This window comes from Lissotriton vulgaris, chromosome 3_1, assembly GCF_964263255.1.
Source record: "Lissotriton vulgaris chromosome 3_1, aLisVul1.2, whole genome shotgun sequence".
Classification (NCBI taxonomy): Eukaryota; Metazoa; Chordata; class Amphibia; order Caudata; family Salamandridae; genus Lissotriton; species Lissotriton vulgaris.
This window is the reverse complement of record NC_141689.1, coordinates 1609430499-1609457945: the sequence shown is the minus strand read 5'-3', so window position 1 is coordinate 1609457945 and position 27447 is coordinate 1609430499. Positions and strand designations below refer to the sequence as shown.

General features: G+C 48.2%; 1 protein-coding gene across 1 annotated transcript in view; it reads right to left on the bottom strand.

The window, feature by feature from the left end:
• Positions 1–27447, bottom strand: part of ABCA1 (ATP binding cassette subfamily A member 1) — a 184463-nt gene that overhangs the window by 13856 nt on the left and 143160 nt on the right. Inside the window, exons 38-47 of the mRNA XM_086962091.1 lie at positions 27110–27225; positions 26864–27008; positions 25197–25320; positions 24354–24483; positions 10912–11032; positions 10231–10293; positions 5285–5391; positions 4896–5037; positions 4088–4222; positions 1494–1597 (exon numbers count right to left, since the gene is read on the bottom strand). Coding sequence (XP_086818217.1) covers positions 1494–1597; positions 4088–4222; positions 4896–5037; positions 5285–5391; positions 10231–10293; positions 10912–11032; positions 24354–24483; positions 25197–25320; positions 26864–27008; positions 27110–27225 — 1187 coding nt within the window. The remainder of the gene's footprint in view (positions 1–1493; positions 1598–4087; positions 4223–4895; positions 5038–5284; positions 5392–10230; positions 10294–10911; positions 11033–24353; positions 24484–25196; positions 25321–26863; positions 27009–27109; positions 27226–27447) is intronic.

Below are 27447 nucleotides of genomic sequence, written 5' to 3'. Positions count from 1 at the left end.
ATTACCTGTTCACTGGTGGGCGAGAGCAAGACTTAGCCCAAGGGCCCATAGGGGGTCAGACAGGGTTTCATTAAATGATGTAAAGGTTTAGATGGGGCTGGCTCTGGATGTAAAACCTCACTAAGAAAATGTGTCTTGACTTTAACAGAAGGTAGTAGTAGGCCTAGGATCTCAGCCACATGTCCTATCACTACAACAAACAAAGCACTTTCTTCTGTTAAGGAGCGAAATGAACACAGTGTGAGTATCAAGCCCACTGGCTTTCTGCAATTCCGCCCCTCGCGGTGGGATGCCTGGCTTTCACCTTGTGGATACCCTGCCAGGGTATCTCACAGGGGAATACCAGGACGGGTTCCCTAAGCAAGCGCTGAGATGCCCCAGGGTAAGTCGTGCGCTATATAAGTTTCATTTCATTCATTCATTCATTTATACACTGTTGTCATCGTAATTTGGCGGTATACCATCCCCACATTATCAAGGTGGCGGCAAGCTCTGAGGAAGGTTCCAAGGTAGAGGAGGTTTTTGTCTCTGCCAGAACGTATAGGAACCGGGTGCGCTGGAGTGGAGTCATAGCACGACCTTGGATGGGGTCAAGAGATTTGGCTAGAGGTCGGACACCGGAGTCCACAGCGGCTCATCCTCTGGTGACGGTAATCTCAGGACCAGTATGAATGAAGAGATAACCATTGTAGGTCTTGTATCCAGAGTGGAAGTTGGCACTAGAGTCGATGTGGAACCCAAGATGGGTAAGACAGGCTCAGACAGTGCTGAGGGCAAACTCGTTGATGGTAACCCGGCTGGAGGCCACTGTGAATCCTTGGGGCCTGAAGGCCCGCAAGAGGGATGGATCGAGTTCTGCTTCAAAGTCTTATGCTTCTTCCATTTTGACTCCAAATTACATGACAACTCCAACTGAGAAAATGCCTTGTCGCAGGACCGGTCTCAATCGCGGAAATGGGTCTGTCCCCTTGCCTTGTAGCGGGAAATGGACTTGCACATGGTCTATGACTTCCTTCGGTGTTCGACGACAAACAGCTCAGCTTCACAGTCCTGGATTGCCTTTGAGTGCATTAGGGTACATTCTTCTGACATCTTGGAGTAATACCCTGAGCCTACACACCAGAGGCAGACCATGTGCAGGTCAGTCACTGACATCTTTTTCCAAACACATCAGGATGGTCTTTGGTGGGGACATCATTCCCTCGCACTCTGGAAAAGGGGATTTCTCAACAATTGGTCTACCGATTAATAGGGGAGCAGAGCTCAAGATACACACACACATCCATGGGTGCAGAAAGAACGGAACTGATGTGGGCATTCAGGGGTGGTGCCTATATGTGGCTCTTCTCTGCCACTTTTGGGGTGTAACAAGGTGAATGTGTAGTCGTGTGGCGCCACCTAGTGGTGCACAGAGAACTTCTGTGAAAATCATTCAGAAACCGGTGATCAGACTGGACTGCCATCTACTCTAGAAGACAGCTGTCAACACTTACCTGTGAGAAGAGAGCACCACTGATCGGCCCTCTTTAATGATGCTCAGGGCGCAGTTCCACAGGAAGCGACGGGATTTTGGGTCCATTCCGGTAGTAGGCTCATCCTGCCATAGAAAGCACAATGTTACGCACCGTTTGTGCTTTTATATTTCAACACGCCAATGTTATTTCTAAATCCCCCTCCAAATAACCAAACAAGATTGTTTTAAAGAATAAAAAACTTAATTGGACAAAAGTGATACAAAAGACATTAACGTTTTCAACAAGGTCAATACAAGTAAGACTACTGAGTAAGGCAATTATACTTTTAAGATTTCACAACCAACTCAAACTCTAAACAAAAGCGACATAAATGACTGCTCCTAGAAAATGTAATTCTCACATGAAATAATCTTTCAAGTGCTTTTTGTCCTTTCTTTTACCAGAGGCATCCATCTTGTCTAGCAGGTTATAAGACTCTTAATTTAAACCTTGCCATCACTGCAACTCTGGGGCAGTCCAGATTTTATAAAGAACTGCTATTCATTCTTCCATCTACTGCCTATATTGCCAGAAGCAGAACAAATAAAAGGTGACTGAGACAACTCTGTGATTAATCGCAACAGCAGAAACAGCCTCTTGTGTGTCTCAATTGAATAAGTGAAGGCAAATCAAAATCAAATAAGAATTTTGGGGCTTGTTTACACCTTGGCAGTAAAGATACTCCATTGCGAGGGAGCATCCTTACCACCAACATAATGGTCCGCCCATCCAATTTAGATGCTGGCGGACCACAGGGTTGACTATGGCAATTACTACTCTGTTACCACCATAGCTAAACCTCTCCAACGGCCCAACTGGAGCAAGGGCTGTTGTAGAAAACGCTATATGTCCACCCACTCAATAAGGATGGGCGGACATGTAGCCATTTTTTTACTGTCCATCATTGCCAGTCAAACCCTGGCGATGAGGGACAGGTAAAATGCTAACAATGCCCCCCTTGCCATGGAAGTTGACTCTGTAGTGAGGGGAGCATTACATTTTTTATTTTGAAAATAAAAAAGAGAACTGTTTGGTGCAGGGCTCCGTCATGTTTATGGAGCCCTGCACCAAACAGCGTAGTGCATTGATAGGAACTTTTGGGACAGCAGTTTCTCCCAATGCATTGTAAATGACCACCTGCTTGTAGGCATTTTTTATGTGGCGGGCAAGTCTCTCCATCAGGGGGATGGAATAATATATGCCGTCTCCCTGGTGGAATAACAGGCTGCCCGTCTACATGTAAACCAGTGCATCAGCCAAAAGCAAAACTACCGTTTTGCATTTGCTTGACTTTAAGAAACAGATTCCAATCTATTTGTTGCGTAACGGAAGGAGCAGAGGGCTGCACTACATACTAGGAACAAGTTGGACTATTTATACTTCAGAGTAGATAGATTAAGGGCCCGATTATGAATTTTTCGGTCTTCCTTTCAGAACGCCGAAGCAGCGGACCCAGGAAGACCGACAAGCCTGCGACCTGTAAATGGCTAGAAAGGGCAAGAAACTGCTGGTGCATTCAGTAGATTGGAGAGGGCTTCTACAAGCACTGTTTCACTCTGCAACCACTGAGAACCTCACCCAAATTACTCTGAACAATGTGGTCTAGCTTAGCATAGTGGCTCTTAACCTATGGTACGGGAGCTCCTGGGAGGTCTGAGAAGCCTACTTTTTAAATAATATTAACAGATTAATAAAGGGTAAATAAATAAAGAAGCAAATTGTAAAATCGAACATTGTACTTGTTCTGTAAATGTGAAGGAATTCGAAATTGGATGCTAAAATTAAGTTTGTATTCTCAGAATGATTAATGGGAGCAGTGCAAGTGCATCAAACAGGATATAGGATAGATGGTGGGTGGCCTCAATTAGATTTAGAAAAGCTCCACTTTCCCATTAAAATAAAAAATAAAAAAAAATTATATTTGTTTGTGAATTGAATAAAATATTTAATCATTTGTGTATTTGTTTGATGAATGCTTAGGTCTGTATTTTTTTGTATATTGTTTTGCAGTTCAAGTCGTCGAAAATGCTTAGGCCGGGGTCCCTGGCTTTTAGCAATGACTCAGTGGGAGTGCCAGAATTCAAATTATGATACTGTGTGGTCCCCAGGTTCCAGTAATGATTAGTTTGGGGTCCACTAAGAACGACTGGCTAAGCAGACACAGTTTAGAGACCCCACCTCTGAACCCCACCCATCCTCATATTTACTACTAATCAGATAGTATGCTAACAACCAAGTAATCTGAAATTAAAGCACTGCTGATACCAAAATATAGTACAATGTAGGAAACATTCTAAATAAGGATTAGGCGTTTTACACCATGCAATGCGGCCTATGCTCTGTCTGTCAATATATTGGCTGACACCTATCCTGTTCCTATTATTAATGAAGTTAGCTTAAAAAAAATCCACAAAAAAACAAAAACTAGTTCCTGAAGTTGTAAAATGCAGGAGCTTTCTTTAATGCAATTCTTACCCAGTTGCTGAATTGTTGCTTTTATTATAAAACAGAGAAATAACAAAACAAAGGCCAGAATACATTTATGTAGTGAAAGTTAAGGACTGTTTACTAACCAGAAATACCACAGGTGGCCCGCCAATAAGGGCTATTGCTGTTGACAATTTACGCTTGTTCCCGCCACTATAATTGCCAGCATTTTTTTCTGAATACTTCACAAGGCCCAGCTTGCGAACTGTCCACTCGGCCACCTGCATTAAAGAAACACACAGTGAGCTTAATTCCGCCAATATGCTGAAATCTAACATAAGGCTCCATACAAAGCACTTTCCTCGTAGCCTTCTCATGAGAAGACTCATTAGGGCACATTATAATTGAAATCTATGTTAATATTGTATAGTCACAAATACACATTACAATAATAAACAATCCTGGTTTCTCTCGTTGTGGGCACGATCTGCTTGTGAGAACTTGGTTCTCAGATCAGATTGCAGTTGTTGTAAATCGGGCGACTTGCCTTAGTAGTAACCACATCGTCCCAGTAGAAGCAGGGCGGTCCTTAAAAAAAAGTGTGCTTACTTAAGTCCCACCCCTTAAACCCTGTCCATATTTGACCGCAGTAAAGATGATGTTGACTAGTTCCCCACAGAATTTATGAGTACAGAGGAATCTGCAAAAATGGGTAATAATTTGAAACATCCCATTACAGCCAAAGCCCCAAGAAAGCTTTAAGAGGCCTCACTCTTCAGCAGCTGAACACACATAGAGCTCATCAAAATGATGGAACTTGGCCAAACTAAATAATTATTTTACAGACGAGAAATGCTTAGTGAAAGTTGATTTGTAAGCATTAACAGAAAACCCTTTTAAGAAGTGTTAATCGCTGCCGTGGACGGGTCTTCCTTTATTTTGTTAGCAGTTTACCTTGCACACTTCCTTCTCGGGGATCCCTCGTAGGAGGGCGTAGAACTCTAAATGTTCGCGACCAGTCATTAGCTCGTTGATGGCATCAAACTGAGGACAGTATCCCATGTTCCGATGAACTTCCTGGATACTGGATAAATTACTGAAAGCAAAAGAATTGTTGGTCTTACTAAAGTCATGTCTTAAGCAAATCCTACCAACACTTCTTTACAAAGGGCCCATGAATAAACTAAGAGCTAGAATACTGCCCTGATAATTTAAATGTTCTCAAGTTTAGTCCAGAACAGCATGCTGCAAACCAACCATCAAACATAGCTCACCATTGAAGGTGTCTCACTTCAAGCAGAATCACCTTTATATAAAAAGAGAGTAGACTCTTCTCCCCTCACCTGTGTCCATTGAGGAAAGCTTCTCCTGCGGTTACGTTTGTATCTCCAGTCAGCATTTTAAAAGTAGTTGTCTTGCCAGCGCCATTGACACCAAGAAGCCCAAAGCACTAAACATTGAAAAAAGGTTTATCTATTAGACAACAAAGACCCCCCTTTAATAGCCAAACAACCATGATCTTCTTAGATTGTTTAACAGGCTAAGGCATATGGCACACAAATACTACCATAAATGAGATCCCTAGTCTTATACACCTTCTATACACACCTATCTCTAAACCAAATGTGCTACTGTCATAACATTTACTATATGCATTGTAATTCTCCACTACTAGGATGGCCGAAGAGCAGCATCAAAGTACTTCTGGAACAAGCATTGGATTAAAAAACACTGGGAAAACAAGCAGACTTTTCCTGAGTTAAGTCTCGAGCATTTAAGGAAGTGATGTCTCTTCCAGTCTTTATTTTATTGTTTAAAATCCTTCTCTAAAGACAGGACTAAGCCACGGATTTCAAACAGAGGAGCACCCAGAGAGAGCAGCGAGTTCCCCAAACCATTTGCATATCAATAGGAGCCCCCAGTGGTCATGTGAGGCCTACTTTAGATGTCTAGCATGTGGTGTGGGGGCCGTGACCTAGACAAGTACTCTGGTGCCCCAGTATGAAGAGCTGTATGGGGAAGGCAAAGTGTTTTGAATTGAAACTTCTGCTTCACCAGCACCCAGGGGAGTGATATGAGTGCTCTGACCTTTTTTAATTGTATTTATGTTTCCAGGGATGCCATACACAGCCCACTGCAGTAGTAGACGTGCAGGAGACCAACTGATCTTACTACCGTAATTCAGTGGTGTGTCAGCAGGAATGGGTCAATAATTCAGAGATGCAGCAAGTGACAAAAAATACTTGTGCAACAAAACTGCTGATGTTTTGGTGGGTAACATTTGGTATTAAGATCACATAGATCCGTTCTCATTATGAGTCCGTCAAAATAGGATGTGTTAAATACTATTACGAGGTATTTATCACATGGTAAATACCTCCTGTTCCGATTTTTGTAAAAGAAAAATTGGGGCATAACATGTGATTATTGTTTTTAACATATCGAGTATTTAAAGTTTCGTCTTTTTTCCAAGGCCTTTCCCGCTGATACATTTTGGCAGGATTGACCAGCCAGAATTTATCAGGGAAAAATTGAGAGGACGTCATAGTTATCACAGAACTCATAATTCTGATCCATATGAAAACGTGTTTGCGCAAGGACTGGAATTTTTCTCTTAACTCGTAATGGGGCCATTAATCTTTTCTGAGAGGAAGAAATTGTATGCAAATTAGTGTTGGTCCCACCCGCAATGTGGCCATTCAACCAAACCTGCTGGACCATGTCACACCTGAATGAGATCATAAGCAACTACGGACTGGTTTTGGCCTTCGTGAGTCTGATCGGTGAGGTGCAGCTCGAGTCCTTGTGGCACCGCGAGCCTGAGCTCATGTGTATAATTTAAGGTTCAACCCAGAGAAGAACAAAAACACCCTCTTGTTGAGTAATTTTTTTAAATGAAGGACATCTTATAGTCAGAAGTAACTTTGAGTGTTCTGACTACGTTTATGGGAGTCAGGGCCAGTGGAACGAAAACACTGTCGAGCATGGGTCTCCAACGAGTACTTAGGATCTACAAGTAGCTTACCAGACTCCTTAGAAGAAGATCTCAGAGGTGAAGCCAAACCCATTCAGAGGGAATGTGCTTATTAAAGAAGGCATCGCTGCTCATCTCAAACCCTTAGAGTGGCAACCAGAGCCCGCAAAATAATGGCAGGGTCTCATGATAGCATTCAAACACACACTGTATTTACTCTACGTGGTCTGCCACATGACCGTGTCTTCACTCTCAATAAAGCTATGTCACAAGGAGAGTGCCCATTTTTTAGGTCCTGCTTTATCAGTCACTTGTTTGTGTGTGTGTGTGTGTGTGTGTGTGTGTGTATGCACTCAACGAACAAGGAAAAAAGTGCCAGCAGCGGCTAGACCAATAAGTGTGTGAACTCACCAAAGTGTGGGACTGCAGGAGCTCAAGTGAAAATGTGTGTGAGAGTTGGGTGCAAGTTCGGCCCAAGAGCTGAGGAGAACGGGGCCTGGATCCAGAGCTAAGATAATTAAGAGCCTCAAGTGTACGAGGCTGTGTGTGTACGCATGTGTGCATATTAATCTGTGCCTGCTATTGTGCTCCTCCCTAATACAGTGACCACCAGTGTAATGTTAACAGATATGGTCACTATTTTACAGTGATAAAATATATTAGCTCAATTCATTTTTACTTGAGGAACAGCAGCTCTCACTATAGAAAAGGTTTGAAACCCCTGTTGTAGTGTCCCTGAAGCTTTAAGCATGATTTCAGTTTCAGTATGATTTAGGTGCAAAGAAAATGTAGCGGGTGCACCGTGGGACGCGAGAAGCAGTAGCCTATGCTGGGGCTGTTGATGATGAAGGCTTGAGGAGCCATGTAAGAATGGAGGAGGACAGGAGATACTGACTCATAATGATGTATATATAAAGCCACAAACTGAATATACTGGATTTAGTAAGGAATACCAGCACACTGCACCAATTCATCTATAAAATGAATGTTTATGGTACAATAAATATCACTCACACACAAAGTGAAAAACTGAATAGCCAATGTGAAAGATCAAACACACACATTAGGGTTGGATTTGATTGTTTGAACACTGAAGGGCTGCACCCAAATTTACCACTGAAATGTGGGTGTTTTAATAAATATGTTTCATGTGTATAAACTATTGCACACTTTGTGATCGAATATCAACTATTACATCTCTACCTAACAACCTGTTTGTTACCTTAACAAGAAATGGTGTACAATTATACATTTAAATTGCTTTACAACAATATTTGAAACTAATCTTTACTGTGTACCAGCTATAGTTCACATGTATGGCTATAATATAATTTGCACATTGTACAAGAACTTATACTTGTCTATCTTTTTGGGAAAGTACATATTCTATTCCAAATCACTCACGATGTAGAAGGAGAATATTCTTGCAGAGAAAAGTAAACATTCCCTTCTACTGCTTGGCATGTTCCTTCCTGGCCATGACGCACGCATGACTGTATTTGTTTTCTTCCCCGTTCTTATCTGTTCTGGCAATTGCTGATGTAAAGGTGCCAGCAGTCAGCCTGACCCAGAGCGGCTGATTTGCTGCTACCCTTTATTGGGTCACAAAGCAAAAAGTTGGCAGAAGGATGCAGATGAGGCTGATGGTTACTTGGTGCAATTGCCAAACAAAGAAGCTTACAGTATCTGCGGGTTCCTTTGTATCATGCGACAGGTTTCCTAATAATCCTTGATCTTAACTGTGGCTAGCAAGAAAACAGGTTTATTTGCCATATTCTGCCCTTGCCTTTGAGAGGCATACGGCGAGCTTTGCTACCCTTATCAACTATCCCACCTTGCTTAGTTTCTACCATGGAACCATATGTTCTCATACCAAGATACCGTCAAAAGATTTTATATATCCGGTTTTACACACTGAACACTCTCTTGGTGACCACTATCCTGCTCAATGGCACTCATTTTAACAACCTTGGAAGGATAAAGAGTTAAAATAGTACTGGTGGAGTTTGAACTTGTGAGTTGCAATTTAAATATTGATTTCTGAAGCAAGCAACCAAGTTGCTGAGCTATTTTGTGCTGTCTAAAGGTCGCAATTCCCATAGGGTTCAAGGAGCTAGGCACCCTAGAAATAAGCGAGCAAGCTCATGTCGCTATTTACTACTCCTGATACATTTCAAAGGCCCTCCCACTCTAACTGCACTTTGTCCAATCTTGTTCCAATTGATGACAACACACCATGTGAAAAATTAGGCAGTATTCACAAACAACGGAACAGAAATTGGTGTTGCTTGTCTAGTCTGTAGCAGCCGTCGTTTTGACCACACTACCCCAAGTCGCTCTGAGACACTACAGAATCTGTGTTTTCAGAAGCTCTGCATCCTGACACAATCTTACACAGGCCATCCCCAAGAACTTGGAATGCCCTCCTCCTGGAACTCAAGGTGTCCACTTCAAATGGGGTACGCTAAGGGTATGCCCAGGAGTTTGGTCCGGGGGAAGCTCTGCCACTGAATTCAAGCTCGCCTGGCTGATGAGGGTTGATACCCTAAGAACGGTCCTAGGAGGCTTGCTTCGAGTCGATGGAGTACCTGGATTGGCAGAGCGGTCTGGGCTGTTCCCATGAGGGACAGGGTCAAGACTGATTTGCATATTGCTGGGTCCAAACTGGGTTGAAGTGGCGAGCACAATAATAATGGAATAAACCCAGATCTGTGACTGGGAGAGGGAGTGTTTGAAAAGTTTCAACACTCCGTACATCATTGTATTCTGTGATGTTGCCATAAAAAAAGGCCTGAATCACTTGTTCAAGAGACATCACTCTTTTTGTAATAATAGAGTTCATTGGCTCATTTGGGTTCCACGTTAGGACAGATTTAATCCTATGTAGATTAATCTTCTATCTTACATCAAGATACATCCCCACTTATGCTATGTAAATATGAGGAAGTATGTGTATACAACTTTTTTTCTATGCTCTTTAACTTGAATGGCTTATTGACTTCAGAAAAGCACTTTGATAACTCATTGGGCCCACTTTGCAGTTAAGAAAAGTACAAATTAATAAAATGACAAGGATAGATGCCCAGGGCTGCTTGCATATCAAACAGTGAAGACCAATTTTTGACTACACACGAAAATTACTAGCATTTGTTTGTACCTGAAAGATGACAGCAGATCGGATTAGCTGATACAGAATTGGTTATCTGTCTTATTGTGATTTTACCAAACGACGAATCACTCTTGCTGCCCAACTTTCCAGCTAAAACTGCATGCTTCTAATCAGCATTTGCCCTGGCTATTTTACATCAGATTTACCTCTCCTTTGGGGATCCCAACACAGAGACAGTCCACCGCTGGCTTCCGTTTCACCCCGTAAACCTGGAACCAAGAGCAGTTCATCAGCACATGACAGCTTCAGAAGATCATCAGCATAGGCACACAAAAAGATGATCACACCATCACACCACAAGGATGCAACTAACATGCTGTGCGTCATTCTAGAAAATTTGCAAAATTTCAGGTTACCAAATCCTTATCCTGCAGCTTCTTGATGTAAGTGAAAATAATGGTTATTTTTGAGATGCTATTTTAGTGAGATTGTGAACTGAAATCCTCTGTTCATCAACAGAATGACTGCTACACAGGACAGGCATGGGGAACCTATTACAATATTTTGATACTGGCCAGACCTTGATTGAAGAATAACACACGAGGCCCAGGAATGTAGTTTGACGCTGAACAAGCCTACTTATAAGGTAACAGTTTGGAAACATGTTCTTGTTATCCTATGTTACTCCTATGCACTATGAGGACAGATGGTATACAAAGGAAAACACTTTGTTCTGTTTTGTGCAGGTTATGTTAGGCACCGTACGACGCTAGCATTAACTCGTACTGGGTGGCAAAGTGCTGCCACATATATCGTCTTGACAAAAACAAACTGGTGCACTTCTCCCTTAAGGACAGCCACCCATTCAGCAGAAGCTCTCAGCTCACCTTTGTTAACTCTTTGATCACCAGCACATCCCCACGGCCGCCATCACTGATGATCCGCTGTCGCTCTCTGGCCACATCTTCATCCTCATCTCTCAAAGGTGGAGGCTTAGGCGTGACAGGTCTTTAAATTAAAGTAGAGAGGTGGAGGAAGCCATGTGAATAATGCAAGGAATATGATTTATTTTTCTAACACATGTACTTTATTTATAGTGATGTACAGTTTCTATAAGCTCCACGACATTTTTTTTCATTGAAATGCCAACACAAGTGGAGAAATTTATAACAATGTTAGGATAGCTCCAGATGGTGTATATACAATCTTGGCTAATAACAAGATCCTCATACAACATGGAATCCCACAATGCAATTGCAGGCCTCATTATGAGGTGAGTGAAGCAGATTTCCTTTTGAAATTTCGCGCTGCTCATTCAAAAGAGTGCCTCATAGTTGCTGATTTACATGGTGAGGGAACAATGAACATAATTTTATCAGCCAGGAAATCCAGCTGGTCAAATCGCCTTGCACTGCAGCCAGGACGTTTTCCCTGTGTTTCGCCTGACCCTCAAGAACAGGCATGGAAGGGCTCAAGTAACACATTTATCGTCTGCAGTCAGAACTGCTATACCATCTACTTATTTCAAGACTGAACACTCATTTCAGCCATTGCATTGGCTCAAATGCTGACAGGTGCCTGGACGGATAAAAACCACTGATACTTGAAAGAAACTGGGTCAAAAGTAATCTTACTGTAGCTATTTGGATTGATGGGTGAACTTTGCATCCCCATCAAATTGAAAAGAACTGCAGCCAACAGAGGCAGGTAAAGGAGTACTGGTCCAGTGAATGGTTATAGTCCAGGCCAGGATATGGGTGTCGTGAAAGAGCACTAAGACGATAAGTCGGGCAGCAGATTAGAGGGAGGAAAAGGAATTGGGTACAGAGAGACGAATCACAGATAGTGAAGAGCAGCTGCAACACTCAGCTGGGGAACTTGATTAGATGGTTGGAACCATCTGATACTGTTGTCAGAGTGGGAGAGGGACAGACAACTGAGACATCGAGCTTGAGGAGAGATGAGAAGGGGCAATTACCGCGCAAACAGGCTCTGGTTAGACAGAGAACCATGACAGGTGGTGACGAAGAGCAAGTACAGGTATCGACGAAGAGCCTTTGGTAGGAAAATGGGGAGATTGAAAAAAAGCCACAGGACTGTCCCCCCCACCCCCCTTGACTCCCTACACCAGTACTGCAGGAGTATAGTACAGCCATAATGGCAAATCAGAAGAGGAAACCGGTCAAAAGAATGTCCCTAGGATTTTCGTGAATAGTAACAATCAGAATGTGATATTGGGTCGTTGCGTGGTCTCGACGTCGACCGAGATGGCCGCCTGACCTGGGAGCTCCGCAACGCCGGGTGTGCACTTTTGTTCTCGTGCGTTCCCCGCACCGCTGGAATCACAGAGACTGCTTTCCCGGCAGTCGGGACGTCGCAGGAGCAGGATGGACCGCTTTTCCTGAGTCAACGCGTTGCGCTTTCTTCATTACGAGCGCAAACGCGTTCTCCACAGAGGACCCACCATTTTGTGAGACACACAGAACCTTCGTGCTCTGGACTGCGGATCCCTGTGATTTCTGCTAATGGCTCCAAATTCTGCTGACTCCTCATTTGTCTGGCATTGTTTATAAAAGAGTTTAAATTCCTGGCAGGTCTATTGTAAGCAAGGAAACATCGTTGGCAGTACTATCTTATAATGTATAATATCTCTCATGTGCCTCTCTTCCTCATACGTTGTTGGACTGCAGTATAGAGCAAACTGTACATGGCACATTTAAATACACTATGAAATAAAGATTATATAGCAGTTCAATGCTGACATAAGGTAGTTTCCAGGTCCTGCAGCATCCTAGAGGCTAGTAATTCATTTTATAGAATAATGTGTACAAGCTGGTGACTGGCTTTTTCCATAGGGAGTTTTGGGTACTGCATGTTATGTAAAGGCACCAGAGCACATACCTACGGCACCAGGATACGGTTTTAAATAATCTGCACTGGGAAGTCATTCATAGCCAAATATAAGTGCGCAAACTCGATTTCCACAGACTGTCACAGGTTATTCGCCATTTTGGTTCGCCTACGTTTATTGCGTTGCCTGGCAGGCTGTGCTTCGTCTATGAAGCATTTCACGGTGCTCCCTTGGAATCTTTTAGATTATATGGTTGCTTTAGCTTCTCTTCGAAAACCAAAATCTAATGGGGGGAGTGAACTTCCCGGACTTCCGTCTATACCACAAGTCCTTCTCTCTCTGCCAAGCTTCAAAATGGCTCTCGTCTGATCCCTTCCCCTTTACTCCCCTTTGGCTTTCCATAGAACAAACTTTATTACTTCCTTTTTCTCTTAAAGAAGTTATTGGTTTTTCTGCCAAAACTTCCCACACTGTTTTTCCCTTATTTAAACACACATGCTCTCTCCTCAGGTCTTTAATTTATTCTAATCCTATTTCCCATTAATCTTTTTTAGACTCCCCCATTTGGCATAACTCGCTTATTCTTCTTAATAATGGGCCCATTTTTTGGAGGGAATGGAGATTGAAGGGTATTGAACAAGTTACTTACCTTCGGTAACGATATATCTGTAAGAAACATTAGTTAGTGTTAGATTCCTTACCTTAGAATATCCCCAGGCGTCAGTCTGGATCCGGAAACTTTTGCGTAGCAGTACCCCTGCGCGTCGGTAGGCGTCGTCTGCAGGCGTCCCCTGCGGCTCCGCGTCCGTCGTCGGCGTCGTGCGCCGTGATGACGTCGCTGGAGTACATAGACGCCGCCTCCGCGCGCTGACGTCAGTTCTTTGCACACAGCATTTCCGCGCCAGGAGACGCAGAGCCATGAGAGAACCAACACTGGTGCCATGTACAAACTAGGGCCCTGAAAGGGATGACCTTAACCCTAGGTATCAGTTCGCAGAACGGGGAGGATGGGTGGGTTCGGTAAGGAATCTAACACTAACTAATGTTTCTTACAGATATATCGTTACCGAAGGTAAGTAACTTGTTCATCTGAAAGAAACACGTTAGTGTTAGATTCCTTACCTTAGAATACATACCCCAGCAATACCAACCCCGGTGGTGGGTCTGCGAACCAATACAAAACTACACCAGAAAGTCCTGGAGGACAGAACGGCCAAAGAAGCCATCCCTCCGGACTTGACTGTCCAGGCAGTAATGCCTCGCAAAGGTGTGCAGCGAGGCCCACGTAGCCGCCTGGCAAATGTCCTGCAAGGGGACTCCCCGGCCCAGGGCAGTAGTAGCCGCCGTGGCCCGAGTGGAATGGGCCCTCAGCCCAACAGGAGGCTCCTTCCGAGCCAAAGAGTAGCACGCTTTGATGCAGAGGACGACCCATCGAGAGATGGTTCGTTTACAAACCGCCCGTCCCTTCTTCGCACCCACGTAGCCAACAAACAGTTGGTCATCCACCCGGAACTGGCGTGTGCGATCCATGTAAAATGAAAGCGCACGTTTTGGGTCCAGACGATGGAGCCGCTCTTCATCCTTTGAAGGATGCGGAGGCGGGAAGAAGGAAGGGAGGGTGATGGACTGCCCGATGTGAAAGGCCGAAACAACCTTGGGCAGGAAAGAAGGTCTAGTCCTCAGAACCACCTTGTCAGGATGAATGGACAGGAAAGGAGGTTGGACAGAAAGAGCCTGGAGCTCACTCACCCTCCTGGCAGAGGTGATGGCAACCAGGAAAGCCGTCTTTAAAGTCAGGAGACGGAGAGGGCAAGAGTGAAGGGGCTCAAAGGGAGCACACATCAGGAAAGTTAGAACCAGGTTCAAATCCCACTGAGGCATCACAAACGGAACAGGTGGAAACATGTGAGTGATGCCTTTCAAGAATCGAGTTACAATCGGGGATTTGAACAAAGAAGGCTGATCAGGAAGCCTCAAGAAGGCTGAAAGGGCAGAAAGGTAGCCCTTGATAGTGCCCAGAGCAGAGCCCTGCTGGGCAAGAGAAAGAAGAAACAGAAGAACCTCCGAAAGAGGGGCAGAAAGAGGATCCACAGCCTTTGCTGTGCACCATGCCACAAATCTGTTCCACCGACAGGCGTATACCGACTTAGTGGAGGGACGCCTGGCTGCCAGAATAACATCACAGACTTCAGGAGGCAAGTCAAATGGCCTCAACTGCCGCCGCTCAATCTCCAAGCATGGAGGTGGAGACTGGACAGGTTCGGGTGGAGGACCGTTCCCTGCTGCTGCGACAGAAGGTCCTCCTGAAGGGGCAGGCGGATCGGGGGACCGACCGACATGCTGAGTAGCTCGGGATACCAGTACCTTCGAGCCCAGTCCGGAGCCACAAGGATAACTTGGGCCCGGTCGCGCCTGATCTTCTTCAGCACTCTGGGCAGAAGTGGTATAGGCGGAAAGGCGTATAACAGACCGCAACTCCACTCGCGCCGAAAGGCGTCGCCGTGCGAGTGCCGTCTTGGAAACTCCAACGCGCAGAACTGATGACATTGCGCGTTCTCTTCTGTGGCGAATAGATCTAACCAAGGCTCTCCCCATTGCAGAAAGATGCCTTGCGCCACGTCCGAGTTCAGACGCCATTCGTGATCCATCGAGCACCGACGGCTGAGTTCGTCCGCCCTGGCGTTCAGAGAACCTGCCAGGTGTTGAACCGTCAGAGTCACGCCCTGACGTTCCAGCCATTGCCAGAGGCGCAGAGCCTCCTGGCAAAGGGTCCACGACCCCACTCCGCCCTGTTTGTTGCAGTACCACATGGCGGTGGTGTTGTCGGTGAACACCTGCACTACACTCCCGTTGACAAAGGGGAGGAATGCCTTCAGTGCCAGACGAATCGCCCGCAGCTCCAACAGATTGATATGGAGCCGGGACTCCGCCGGAGACCAGATGCCTCTGATCTCTGCCTCTCCCAAGTGGCCACCCCAGCCCTGGAGGGACGCGTCCGTCACGACAACGTGCTCCGGTTGGGGAAGGGAGAGGGACTTGCCCCTGACCCAATCGCGGTCCGTAAGCCACCACTGCAGTTGTCTCGCAGTGCCCTCCGAGATCAAGACGTGGTCGGACAAGTTGCCCTGATGCTGGGCCCACTGAAACTTCAGGTCCCACTGCAGAGCCCGCATCCGCCACCTGGCGTGATGCACCAGAAGGATGCAGGAAGCCATCAGTCCCAGCAGCCGCAGCGTCAACCTGACCGAGACTCGGGATAGCGGCTGAAAGATGGGAATCAAAGCCTGAATATCCCGAACCCGCCGTTCCGGAGGATAAACCCGAAACTGCGCCGAGTCCAGAACCGCTCCGATGAAAAGGAGCTTTTGAGAGGGACACAGGTGTGATTTCGGCACGTTGATGGAGAACCCCAGGTCGTGCAAGAGGTCTGCCGTCATCTGAAGGTGGTGGACGACTGTCTGGGGCGAGCCCGCCTTCAACAACCAGTCGTCTAGGTAGGGGAAGACTGAAACCCCTAACCTGCGCAGATGGGCTGCGACCACCGCCATCACCTTTGTGAACACCCGTGGGGCGCTGGTAAGGCCGAAGGGGAGCACGACAAACTGAAAGTGCTCCTGGCCTACCGTGAACCGCAGGTAACGCCGGTGGGCCGGCAGGACGGGGATGTGAAAATAGGCGTCCTGCAAGTCCAACGCTACCATCCAGTCTTGCGGGTCTAGAGCAGCCAAGACCTGAGCTAACGTCAACATCTTGAACTTCTCCTTCCGGAGGAAGCCGTTGACGTTCCCTAGATCCAAGATAGGACGTAGGCCCCCCTTGTCCTTCTTGGGCACCAGAAAGTAGTGGGAATAACAACCACGCCCTACTTCTGGCCCAGGAACGCGCTCGATGGCCCCCTTGGCCAAGAGGGCCGTAACTTCCTCCTGCAGAAGTGTCAAGTGGTCCCCCGACACACGGTGGTTCTGCGGTGGCATGGCTGGAGGAGAGGTCTCGAAGGGGAGGGAGTAGCCCCTTCGGACAATTTGCAGCACCCACCTGTCCGAAGTGATCGTGCGCCAGTGAGCGTGGTGATGGCGAACCCTGCCACCCACTGGCGTCACATGGGGCCGAAAGCACGGACTAGGAGGATTTTGGGGTAGATGCTGCGGGGGAAGGTGTGGTCTGACCCCGCCGTTGTCCCCGACCGCCACCACGGCGGTTTCCACGGCCGCCACCGCGTTGGAAGGATTGTTGCGGCGCGTGGCTGGCAGCACGTGTGGGGGCGCCCCTTCCTTGGCCACGAAAGGGGCGAAACGAACCCGGTTGCTGACGCTGGGTCGAGAGACCCAAGGACTTGGCCGTGACCCTGGAGTCCTTGAAGCGTTCCAGCGCGTGGTCCGCTTTGTCACCGAACAGGTGACAGCCATCAAACGGCATGTCCATCAGGGTATTTTGGACATCAGCCGAAAAATTGGCGGATCTCAGCCAGGCGTGACGGCGAATCGCCACCGTCGTAGACATAGCCCTGCCCAGCGAGTCGGTCGTATCAAGACCACACCGAATGGAATATTTCGCTGCATCCCGGCCCTCAGCTACAGCTTGACCGAGCTTTGCCCGCACCTCCATGGGGCATTCTGGCAGCAGCTCCGCGACCGTATCCCACACAGAGTGGGTGTAGCGGCCCAAGAGGCAGGCGGTGTTGCAAGACCGCAGGCCCAAACTAATGGACGAGAAGACCTTTTTTCCAAACTGGTCATACCTCTTGGATTCCCGGTCGGGCGGGGCCGACGGGAATGCGGACTGGGAGGTCGAGGCCTGGATCACCAGACTCTCAGGAGTGGGGTGGGTAGACAGGTACTTGGGGTCGTCCGGACAAGGACGGTGGCGCCTGGCCACGTTCCGATCAACAGGCGCACCTGAAGCGGGCCTGGACCACGTGCCCAACAGAACGTCAGACAAGGCTTCATTAAACGGCAGCAGAGGCTCCAAAGGGCATGACTGCGGCTTGAAGACCTCGGTGAGGATGTTAGGCCTCACGGCCGCGACGGGGAGCTCAAGGTTTAAGGCCTTGGCAGCCCTCATCAGCACCACAGAATAGGCAGCTCCCTCCACCGATGCCACGGTTGGAGGAGAGATCAAACCAGGGTTAGGGGAGTCGTCCAAACCACTGGCATCCCCCAAGTCACCCGTCCAGTCCGGGTCATACTGGCACTCGCGAGCCAGAGGGTCCTCGGACCCCTCCCAACCTTCACCGTACTCCTCATCCTCTCCGTATTCGGAGTCAATGATGAAGACCGGCTCCTCGGGGTTCATGGGCCCCATCGGCGCCGGGACCGGCGTCGTGCGACGCCCATCCGGCGCCGCGTCCGGCGTCGGAGAAGGTAAGGGGACGGCGCCGCCCGGAGCCGGCGCCGGAACCCCACCGCCGGCCGGAACCGGCAGTGGAGAACCGGCGCCGCGCGGGGGCGGCGCCGGGGGTAACCCCGATGGCAACGGCGCCGGGGAGGCCGGAAGACCAGCCGGCGCCGATCCCGAAGGCCCCTGCGGCGCCGGGGTCGGAGCCGTCGGCGACGCCGGGCCCGGAGCACCCGACGGCGCCGAGGCAGGGACACCCGAACCGCCAGGGCCCCCAGACGGTAGCACTGGGCCCGAAGGCGCCGTAGGCCCCGTCGGAGAAGCGAGCGCCCTCATGGCCATGAGGAACGCCTCGATCTCCTCAGGCGTCGCGCCATGCCCAGGGACCGGAGGGTATGAGGCAGGCCGCGCCGGCGACTCTCGCGGAGCCGCGGGGTTGGGGTCACCCGAGCCCCCGGCCGCATCGCGCGAGCGTCGGGGGGAGTCGGGGGTACGATGACGACGCCCCGACTTCTTGTGCTTCCTACCTGACGAGCCTGACGAGTGGTGTCGACTTCCGGAGCGCCCAGCGCGGCTCCGCGACCGCTCCCTCGAACGCTCCCCCGACCTCCGGCCGGACCGGGACCGCTCCCGGTCCCGACGTGGGGCCGACACCCGGAGCTCCAGCAGCTTGCGGGACCGCTCCCGCCTAGCCTTGTTGGTAAGGGCCCGGCAGTCGAGGCACGATTCCACGTCGTGGTCGGGGCCCAGACACCGGAGGCAGAGGCGGTGATGGTCTGTGACCGACATCGTGCGCTCACAGTCATCGCAATTCTTAAATCCAGGCATCCTATCAGGCACAATAGAGAAAAAAGTCGAAAAACTTGGTCAAAGACCGGAGTACTGCTCTTCCAGATCTGCGTCCACTGGCGCGGAAAAAAGAAGAACTGACGTCAGCGCGCGGAGGCGGCGTCTATGTACTCCAGCGACGTCATCACGGCGCACGACGCCGACGACGGACGCGGAGCCGCAGGGGACGCCTGCAGACGACGCCTACCGACGCGCAGGGGTACTGCTACGCAAAAGTTTCCGGATCCAGACTGACGCCTGGGGATATTCTAAGGTAAGGAATCTAACACTAACGTGTTTCTTTCAGATATATCGGTTAAACAGCTTTTCAACAGGACTTCTCCGTGTACCTTTCCCTACTTTCAATCCGTATTCCATTGCCCTCGCTCCTTACAGAAATGTACTTCTCTTATGGCGAATATTCTTGATGTATACTTCTCCCTCCCTCCTTTGCTTACATCCGTTGCCCATAATCCTCTTCTCAAATTACTTCTTACTCTTCCCAAGGCTTCTCTTATATACAAATTCTTTTTATCTCCCAATCCAGATCGTACTAAATCCAAAATAGAACTTCCTTGGGAATTGGATCTGGGATGCGAATGGTCTATCACCTTTTGGGATAAAATCTGGTACAGATCCTTATAAAATTTCTCGCTCTGCCTCTCTTAACCAATCTATGTTCTTCCTTTATCATAGGCTTTATCTTTCCCCTCTCTCTTTGTCAAAATTTTCTTCCTCTACTACTGACTCTTCTTGTTGGACATGTGGCTCTTCTAATGCTGATCTCATTCATCTTCTCTTTCTCTGTCCTACTGTCTCCGACTTTTGGGAAAGAGTTTGGTCATACATTTCTCGTCTGTTTTCCATTTCGATTCCTTATTCCGACCGTTGACCCTGTCACCAGGTAGGTCGCCCCCCTAGCCACTGCGCGGTCCTCCTCGAGCCGTGTGCTGCGCTCTGCCCGCTGGTTTCCTCCTGCATTTTTGTGCCTGTGATTTCACCGTTTTTTTCCCCGCTGTAAGCTCGCCGCTTTTGCCCCTGTTTTGTTTCTTTAGTATCCCCTCGTTCCCCTCTTGCCTTCTGTTCCCATTTTGTTTTGGTCTCTTATATTTTATTTTGTTGTCTATTGGTCCTTCCCCTCGCTCCCCCTTGCCTTCTGTGCCCCCCCGCCTCGACCTCGTTTTCCCGCCGCTGCTCCCTGCGGCCCTGCCCCCCCGACGCTCCCATTCGCCACCCCGCTCCCGCCTCCCAGCTGCTCCTCCCTCCCTCAGCCCCTCATATGGAGGCCGCACGGCGTACGCGCGCAGCGGGTGCGCCGAAGGCACGCCAAAGGCAAGCCCGTCTGCGCCTGGACGGCGCCCAGCGCCACACCCCCTGGCTCCCGGCAACGCCAGACCTCACGTCGGACCTACAACGCCGCCACCCTCAACGCACTCAACGCCGGCCGAACCCCCGCCTGTTACCGAGCCACCCCGAAAAGCACCCACAGACCCTTCACCTGCCAAGCCTGCAAATTCACCTGCCTCCGGACCTGCATCGCACCCGCCAAGCCGAGCACCAGCAGCAACCACCTCAAGTACATCCTGCTCAACACACGCTCCATCCACAGACACGCCGTGGAACTCTGGAACCTGCTCGACACTACATCTCCAGACGTCGCCTTCCTCACAGAAACCTGGATGAACGCCTCCTCAGCACCCGACATTGCCATAGCCATCCCGGACGGATACAAGATCACCCAGAGGGACCGCGTCAAGCAGACTGAAGGAGGCATCACCATCGTACACAAGAACACAATCTGCATCTCAACCAACTCCAATGACATCTTCACCGCTGCCGAACACCTCCACTTCCAGATACTCACCGACCCCAAGACGACCCTCAGAGGAACCCTCATCTACAGACCCCCGCTCACAATTCAGCGAAGCTATCGCCGACTTCATCAGCCCGCACGCCCTCACCTCCACTGACTACATCCTCCTAGGGGACCTCAACTTCCACCTGGAGAACAACAAGGACAGCAACACCACCACCCTTCTGGACAACCTCTCCAACCTCGGACTCAAGCAACTGGTGAACACCCCCACCCACTACGCCGGCCACACGCTTGACCCCGTCTTCTCCTCCAGCAAGCACATCTCCTTCAGCCACTCCACCGGACTACACTGGACTGACCACAGCTGGATCCACTTCAGCTTCAGGAAAAACATGACCCACCACCACCCACAACAGATTCCTCGCCGGAACTAGAGCAAGATCACTGCCAAGCAGCTCAGCACCTTCCTCCGCCAGAACCCTCCCGCCAGCACTACGGACCCCAACGAAGCAACCAGCAACCCCACACAGTGGCTGACCGCCTGCGCCGACGACCTCGCACCACTAAAGAACCCTCCCAGCAGGCCCGGCAGCAAGAAAGCCCCCTGGTTCACCGACAAACTCAAGGACTCCAAGAAGAACTGCTGCACCCTCGAGAAAGCCTGGCGCCACGACCAGACCCCAGACAACATGACCGCCCTCAAACATGCCACCCGCAAACACCACCAGCTGATCCGCACCACCAAGAAGACGGCATTCAAAGAACGACTGGACAACGCCCAGCATCAGCATCGTCAAAGAGCTCTCCAACCCCAGCGCTGGAAACAACAACATCACCCCCTCGCAAGACCTCTGCGACTCCCTCGCCTCGTTCTTCCATCGCAAGATCGCCGACATACACAACGGCTTCGTTGCACCAACCACGCACCCAACCACCGTACCAACGCCCCCCACCACCACCCTCTGCAACTGGACCCCGGTCAGCACCGAAGACACCACCCGCACGATGAACACCATCCACTCCGGATCACGAACCGACCCCTGCCCCCACCACATCTTCAAAAAGGCCGACGCCATCATCGCACCCCAACTACGGGACATCATCAACACATCCTTCCACACCACCACCTTCCCGGAGAGCTGGAAGCACGGCGAGCTCAGCGCCCTCCTGAAAAAACCTACAGCGGACCCCACCGACCTCAAGAACTTCCTTTTCCTGCCAAAGTCATCAAGAAGACCGTAAACAGACAGCTCGCCGCCTTCCTCGAGACGAATGGATCCCTCGACTACTCGCAGTCCGGTTTTCAAGCCAACCACAGCACCAAGACCGCCCTGATCGCAACCACCGATGACTTCAGATCCCTGCTCGACAACGGGGAAACAGCAGCCCTCATCCTCCTGGACCTCTCTGCAGCGTTCAACACTGTCTGCCACCGCACCCTAGTACAGCGCCTCAACAACATCGGAATCCAAGAGAAGGCACTGGAGTGGATCATCTCGTTCCTCGCGGGAAGAACCCAGAGAGTCCGCCTCCCCCCGTTCAGATCCGAGGCCACCGAAGTCATTTGCGGCTTTCCACAAGGATCTTCTCTCAGCCCAACCCTCTTCAACCTCTACATGAGCCCCCTCGCAGTTATCGCACACCAACAAAACCTCAACATCATCTCCTACGCCGACGACACCCAGCTGATCCTCTCCCTCACCAACGACCCCGCAACCGCCAGAACCAGCCTACACAAAGGGATGAAAGACGTAGCCGAGTGGATGAAGAACAGCTGCCTGAAACTGAACTCAGACAAGACGGAAGTCCTCATCCTGGGATCATCGCCCTCCGCCAGGGACGACTCCTGGTGGCCCCCTGCCCTGGGCACCACTCCCAAGCTAACGGACCACGCACGCAACCTGGGCTTCATCCCGGACTCCTCCCTCTCGATGACCAGACAAGTCAACGCTGTCTCCTCATCATGCTTCAACAGCATGCGTATGCTCCGTAAGATCTTCTGATGGATCTCCACCGAGACCAGGAAGACCGCCACCCAGGCACTGGTCACCAGCCGACTGGACTACGGGAACACCCTCTACGTCGGAACCACAGCCAAACTTCAGAAAAGACTCCAACGCATCCAGAACGCCTCACCCACGCACACAAGGCGCTCCACGACCTGGGCCCCAAGTACCTCAACGACCGCCTGACCCTCTACACGCCCACCCGCCAGCTACGATCGACCAGCCTCGCCCTCGCCGCCATACCACGCATGAACAGAGCCACCGCCGGAGGAAGATCCTTCTCCTACCTGGCAGCCAAAACTTGGGACTCCCTCCCCATCCACCTTCGACTAACCCAGGACCATCTCTCCTTCAGGAAACAACTCAAGACCTGGCTGTTCAAGCAGTAACGCACCCCTCTCCCCCAGCGCCTTGAGATTCTTCCGGGTGAGTAGCGCGCTATACAAATGTCATGATTGATTGATTGATTGATTCTATATCCCTTCTTTTTGTTGGTAGCCTTTCTGACTCTTTAGATCTTCCCTCACACAGTCATGGTCTTTATAATCTTATGCTAGCTCTAGCTTTTCAACACATTTCTTCCAACTGGAAGACTCTCACAAAACTTTCCAGACAACATTGGTGGAATACCCTTTGTCATTTCCATAGACTTGACGTTGCTTTTGCCTCCTCATGTAAACCCCTTCCTAATAGAGATTTATTCTGGCTACCTCTTACCTCCTACTTAGACCGTATTGTTTTACAAAATATCTCACACACTACTTCTGATAATAATTTAAACCATCATGAATGATATTATCTGTTTATTGTATTTTATTGCTCTTCTATCCCTTGTATTTATTCATCCAATAATTCATACTTATTTATTTATGATATGTAACCCAGAATGCCTTTCTCTATTTAGCTTATTATCGTTATTTCTCTTCTTTCAGAATACTGATATTTTCTTCCCATCCCCTCTTCCTCCCTTTCTTCCTCCCCCTTTCCCATTGTTTGAAAACCCCCAAAAAATTGCTTTTACTCTTTTCTTTCAATATCAGCTATGAACTTTGTTAAGTTTTTGCATGTGTATTTCTTTGTTAATATATTGCTGATATGTTATATTTTATTAAAGGTTAATAAAGCTTTTCAAACTTAAAAAAAAAATGTGATATTGGGTGAAACCAGTTAAAAGGAATTCCCTACATTCAATCAACCAGTTTTAGGTAAGACTGACAAAAGAAAGCAACACTTCAAAATACTTCATAACCGATCGACAGACAAAGTATAATGAAGAACTCACCAGGAGTTAACCCCTTCACTGCTCATGACGAGCTCAGCTCGTCATGCAGTACACTGGTCGTGTGCTTATGACAAGCTGAGCTCGTCATGAACAATGGGGATCATGCATATGCAGCACAGGAGGGGAAAACCTCTAGCAGCCAAGGTGTTAACTAACCACTTATGGAAATAACAAAAGATCAGGCACTCTGCCAAGACCATTCATAAGCTTACCTCGGTTTTATGAAGAATCTGTACTGGATCAGCAATGTAATGCAGAAGAAAACCACCCCTTCCACGGCCATCGCAAAAAGGTTCCTTCCAACCAGATCCCAGGACATGGGGGACACAAACCGGTTTTCACCTATTAAAAGAACAAGGTATTTGATGAGGAAAATAAATAACAAGAAAAACAGTAAGAGAGCAATCCCTTTTTTAGATTTTCCTTTATTTGGTTTTTATTCAACCATCTTACAAAGAAATTATTGAGCAGCTGGGGACGTGGAACAAATGTGATGCACTTATAAAGTCATAAAGCATTGTTGAGCTAGGAGTACATTGCTCAGATATCAAGAAACAGCAAAATGAAACCAAGAGACAGACAAATGAACTCATCTACGTTGGGTTCTGACCCTGCCATCAGGCACAAATGCTGCTCATTCCTATAACCGGCACACCTACTGCAAATCCACCACAGAGAACCCGTACCCCAAGTAAACCTAGTGGTCTGTCTTTCACACATTACTGGAAGGAGGATGGAATGAAGTATCTCATATCTTTATCTTTGCGAGTAGACAGTGGGTTGGTTTGCTGATGGTATAATGTTGGGAGATCTAAGAATAAGCTACGTTTTTATATCTGTACTGGATATACAGTTTAAGTTTTGATGTAATAGTTTGTAGCAGGGGCGAATAAGCCTTGTGTGTCGCTGACTGATTCCATTCCCATGCACCTATAAAGGAGTCAATGCTGAGACTTGAAGCTCTTGGGAGCTGGCACTATTCTATAGCAAAAGTGCACCACATAACAAGTGCTGTGTTATGTGTTACACAGGCATGTTCATGGGACATCACTCACCGAAGCGTTCCAACGCATCTGCCATTGCTTGATTTTTCACCATGTCAATCAGTCCCCTTCCAAGGCAGAAGTGCGGGAAGATTAGGAGCACCGACTTCAGGATTTCATTAATATTGCTCAGTTTCTGTGAACAAGAGTGGAGAAATGCCTCAAGTTAGTGCCCATTTTCCTAAACTCCATTTCCTCATCACGCTATATATTTCTGCAAGCCTTCGAGGGGATGTGCAGCAGGCGTCCACTAACTTGATCAAAGAAGTAGTCAGAATAGATTTTCACAGAAGCCGTTTGTAAGCGGCAAACCTTAGCACTGCATTTAAAGAAGGAATAGGGGATGATGTGGAATGTTGTCATATTTGGTGCACCAGCACGAAGACTGCGAATGCCTCTACTATGGTACCAACATGCACCGGGACAAACCCCAGCACAAATCATGATGCAATCAGTCTGCAGGAGCACAACGTACGCAATTCATCCCATAATGACTTTCCTAAGGCCACCGAATTATAGTTTCTAAATGAATTTCCAAGCCACCCGCACGTCATCTTTGTCATTGTTGGATTCTTACCCTTTCTGTACTGGGTGTGTACCCATACCTCACAGACGTGCTGTAACAATCCTGGGTATTTCAAAAACGACAACCCCATGTTCACTGTGACAAAATTTATTTTTGTCAAGCAAAAACGAAAAATATGTCCTTCCCTACCTACTGTATATTTTTTTTAAACAATTATAAATTCTCCTTTAAAAGAGGCACAAAAACTTCCCATGAATTCAAAGACAAAGACCAGCCAGCACTGTCTCACAACTTAGGGGCCGATTACGATGTCGTTAGGAAGGGCTCCTGATGGGACTCGGTATTGCTTAATCCGATTCAAAACCCTTGTTTCCTACCGAATTGTACAGTTTTCCCAACGACCAATTATTATGTCCCGAAACTGTATGAGCAGTCCGAATCTGTTCCGAAAGCGTTGGTTCGGTCCGAGGCTTTCGTTCAGCTTAATGAGCAGGGTTTCCGGACGAGCGATGACAATGACCGATTCGGATAACCTTCCTGACTCGGTTTGTCCGAGACGAAAAGCATTTCAGAATTGGTCTTTGGGGGCCTGTTGAGGGCCCCCCTTCACCCAGAGGTGACCGAATTTGGCCCGTGGGGGTGCCCAAAGGACCCCTCTTCCCAACTATGCACAATGTGGCAGGCACCATGCAGTGCAAGCCACAGGGTGCAAGGTTTTCCCCAACCACCACTTTTTCTAATGGGAGCCTTTGTTCTCGGTCAGAGCACAGGCTCCCAGGAGAATCAATGTCAGTCCGACCAAACGATGCTGGGAAGCATCATAATCGGTCGTCCAGACTAGGAGGACAAGATTTACTAGGAAACTAATCCGAAACCGATTCTCTCCGGACAACTTCCTTATGGCATCGTAATCAATCCCTAAGTAGCATAAAAGCAAGAAACAATTGCACAAAAAGAAAAATCATCAAAGTATGTGGCATGAAGGCACTCAGAGGCTTCTTTACTGAGGCCAGATTTGCTCAGAAAGATAACTGCTCTACCACAGGCCTCAATTATAACTCTCTAGATGAAACTAGCACTCCTCTAAGAAACTAATTTGCCAATATGCTGTTTTAGTTTGGTGATGACAAGTAATGCAAGCCTACACACTTACATTGTTTGTAAAGAGCTCAAGGACGAAAGTGGACACACTGCCGTTGATCCCAATGAAGAGATTAACACTCGTCAGAACCACGTAGGCTGTGCTGGGGATCTTAAACACAAAGGATGCTGGGTACATGAGAGGCGTTATAGACCATCTGCAGGACAAAAGGATGTTGCAATGTATTAAAAACATTCAACTGTAGGATTTCAGTCTTTAAAGTCAACCTCCACGCTGTACTGACATGCCTTGCCTTACCCGTAGAGCAGGAGAAGCAGAGCCAGAGCTGGTAGATTAGATGAGGACACATACGAATCTTGCTGGAAGCAGATGAAAATGATTATGACCAACGTGGCAGGAACTATGTAGTTGCACTGAAATGAGAAAAAAAGGTCATAAGAATGCAGAAACAACTCTTTGATAAGTCAGAAAATCTTTATTTGGATGAAATAAATATCCATAAAAGTTTCATACCAATCCATGACAATTAAAATCACATACTATTAAAACAGCATATTGAAATAAGATAGAAGCATACATAAATTTTTTAGAAAACAACTTGTAAAGTGCATAAGCTGTACACAGAAAATACAATA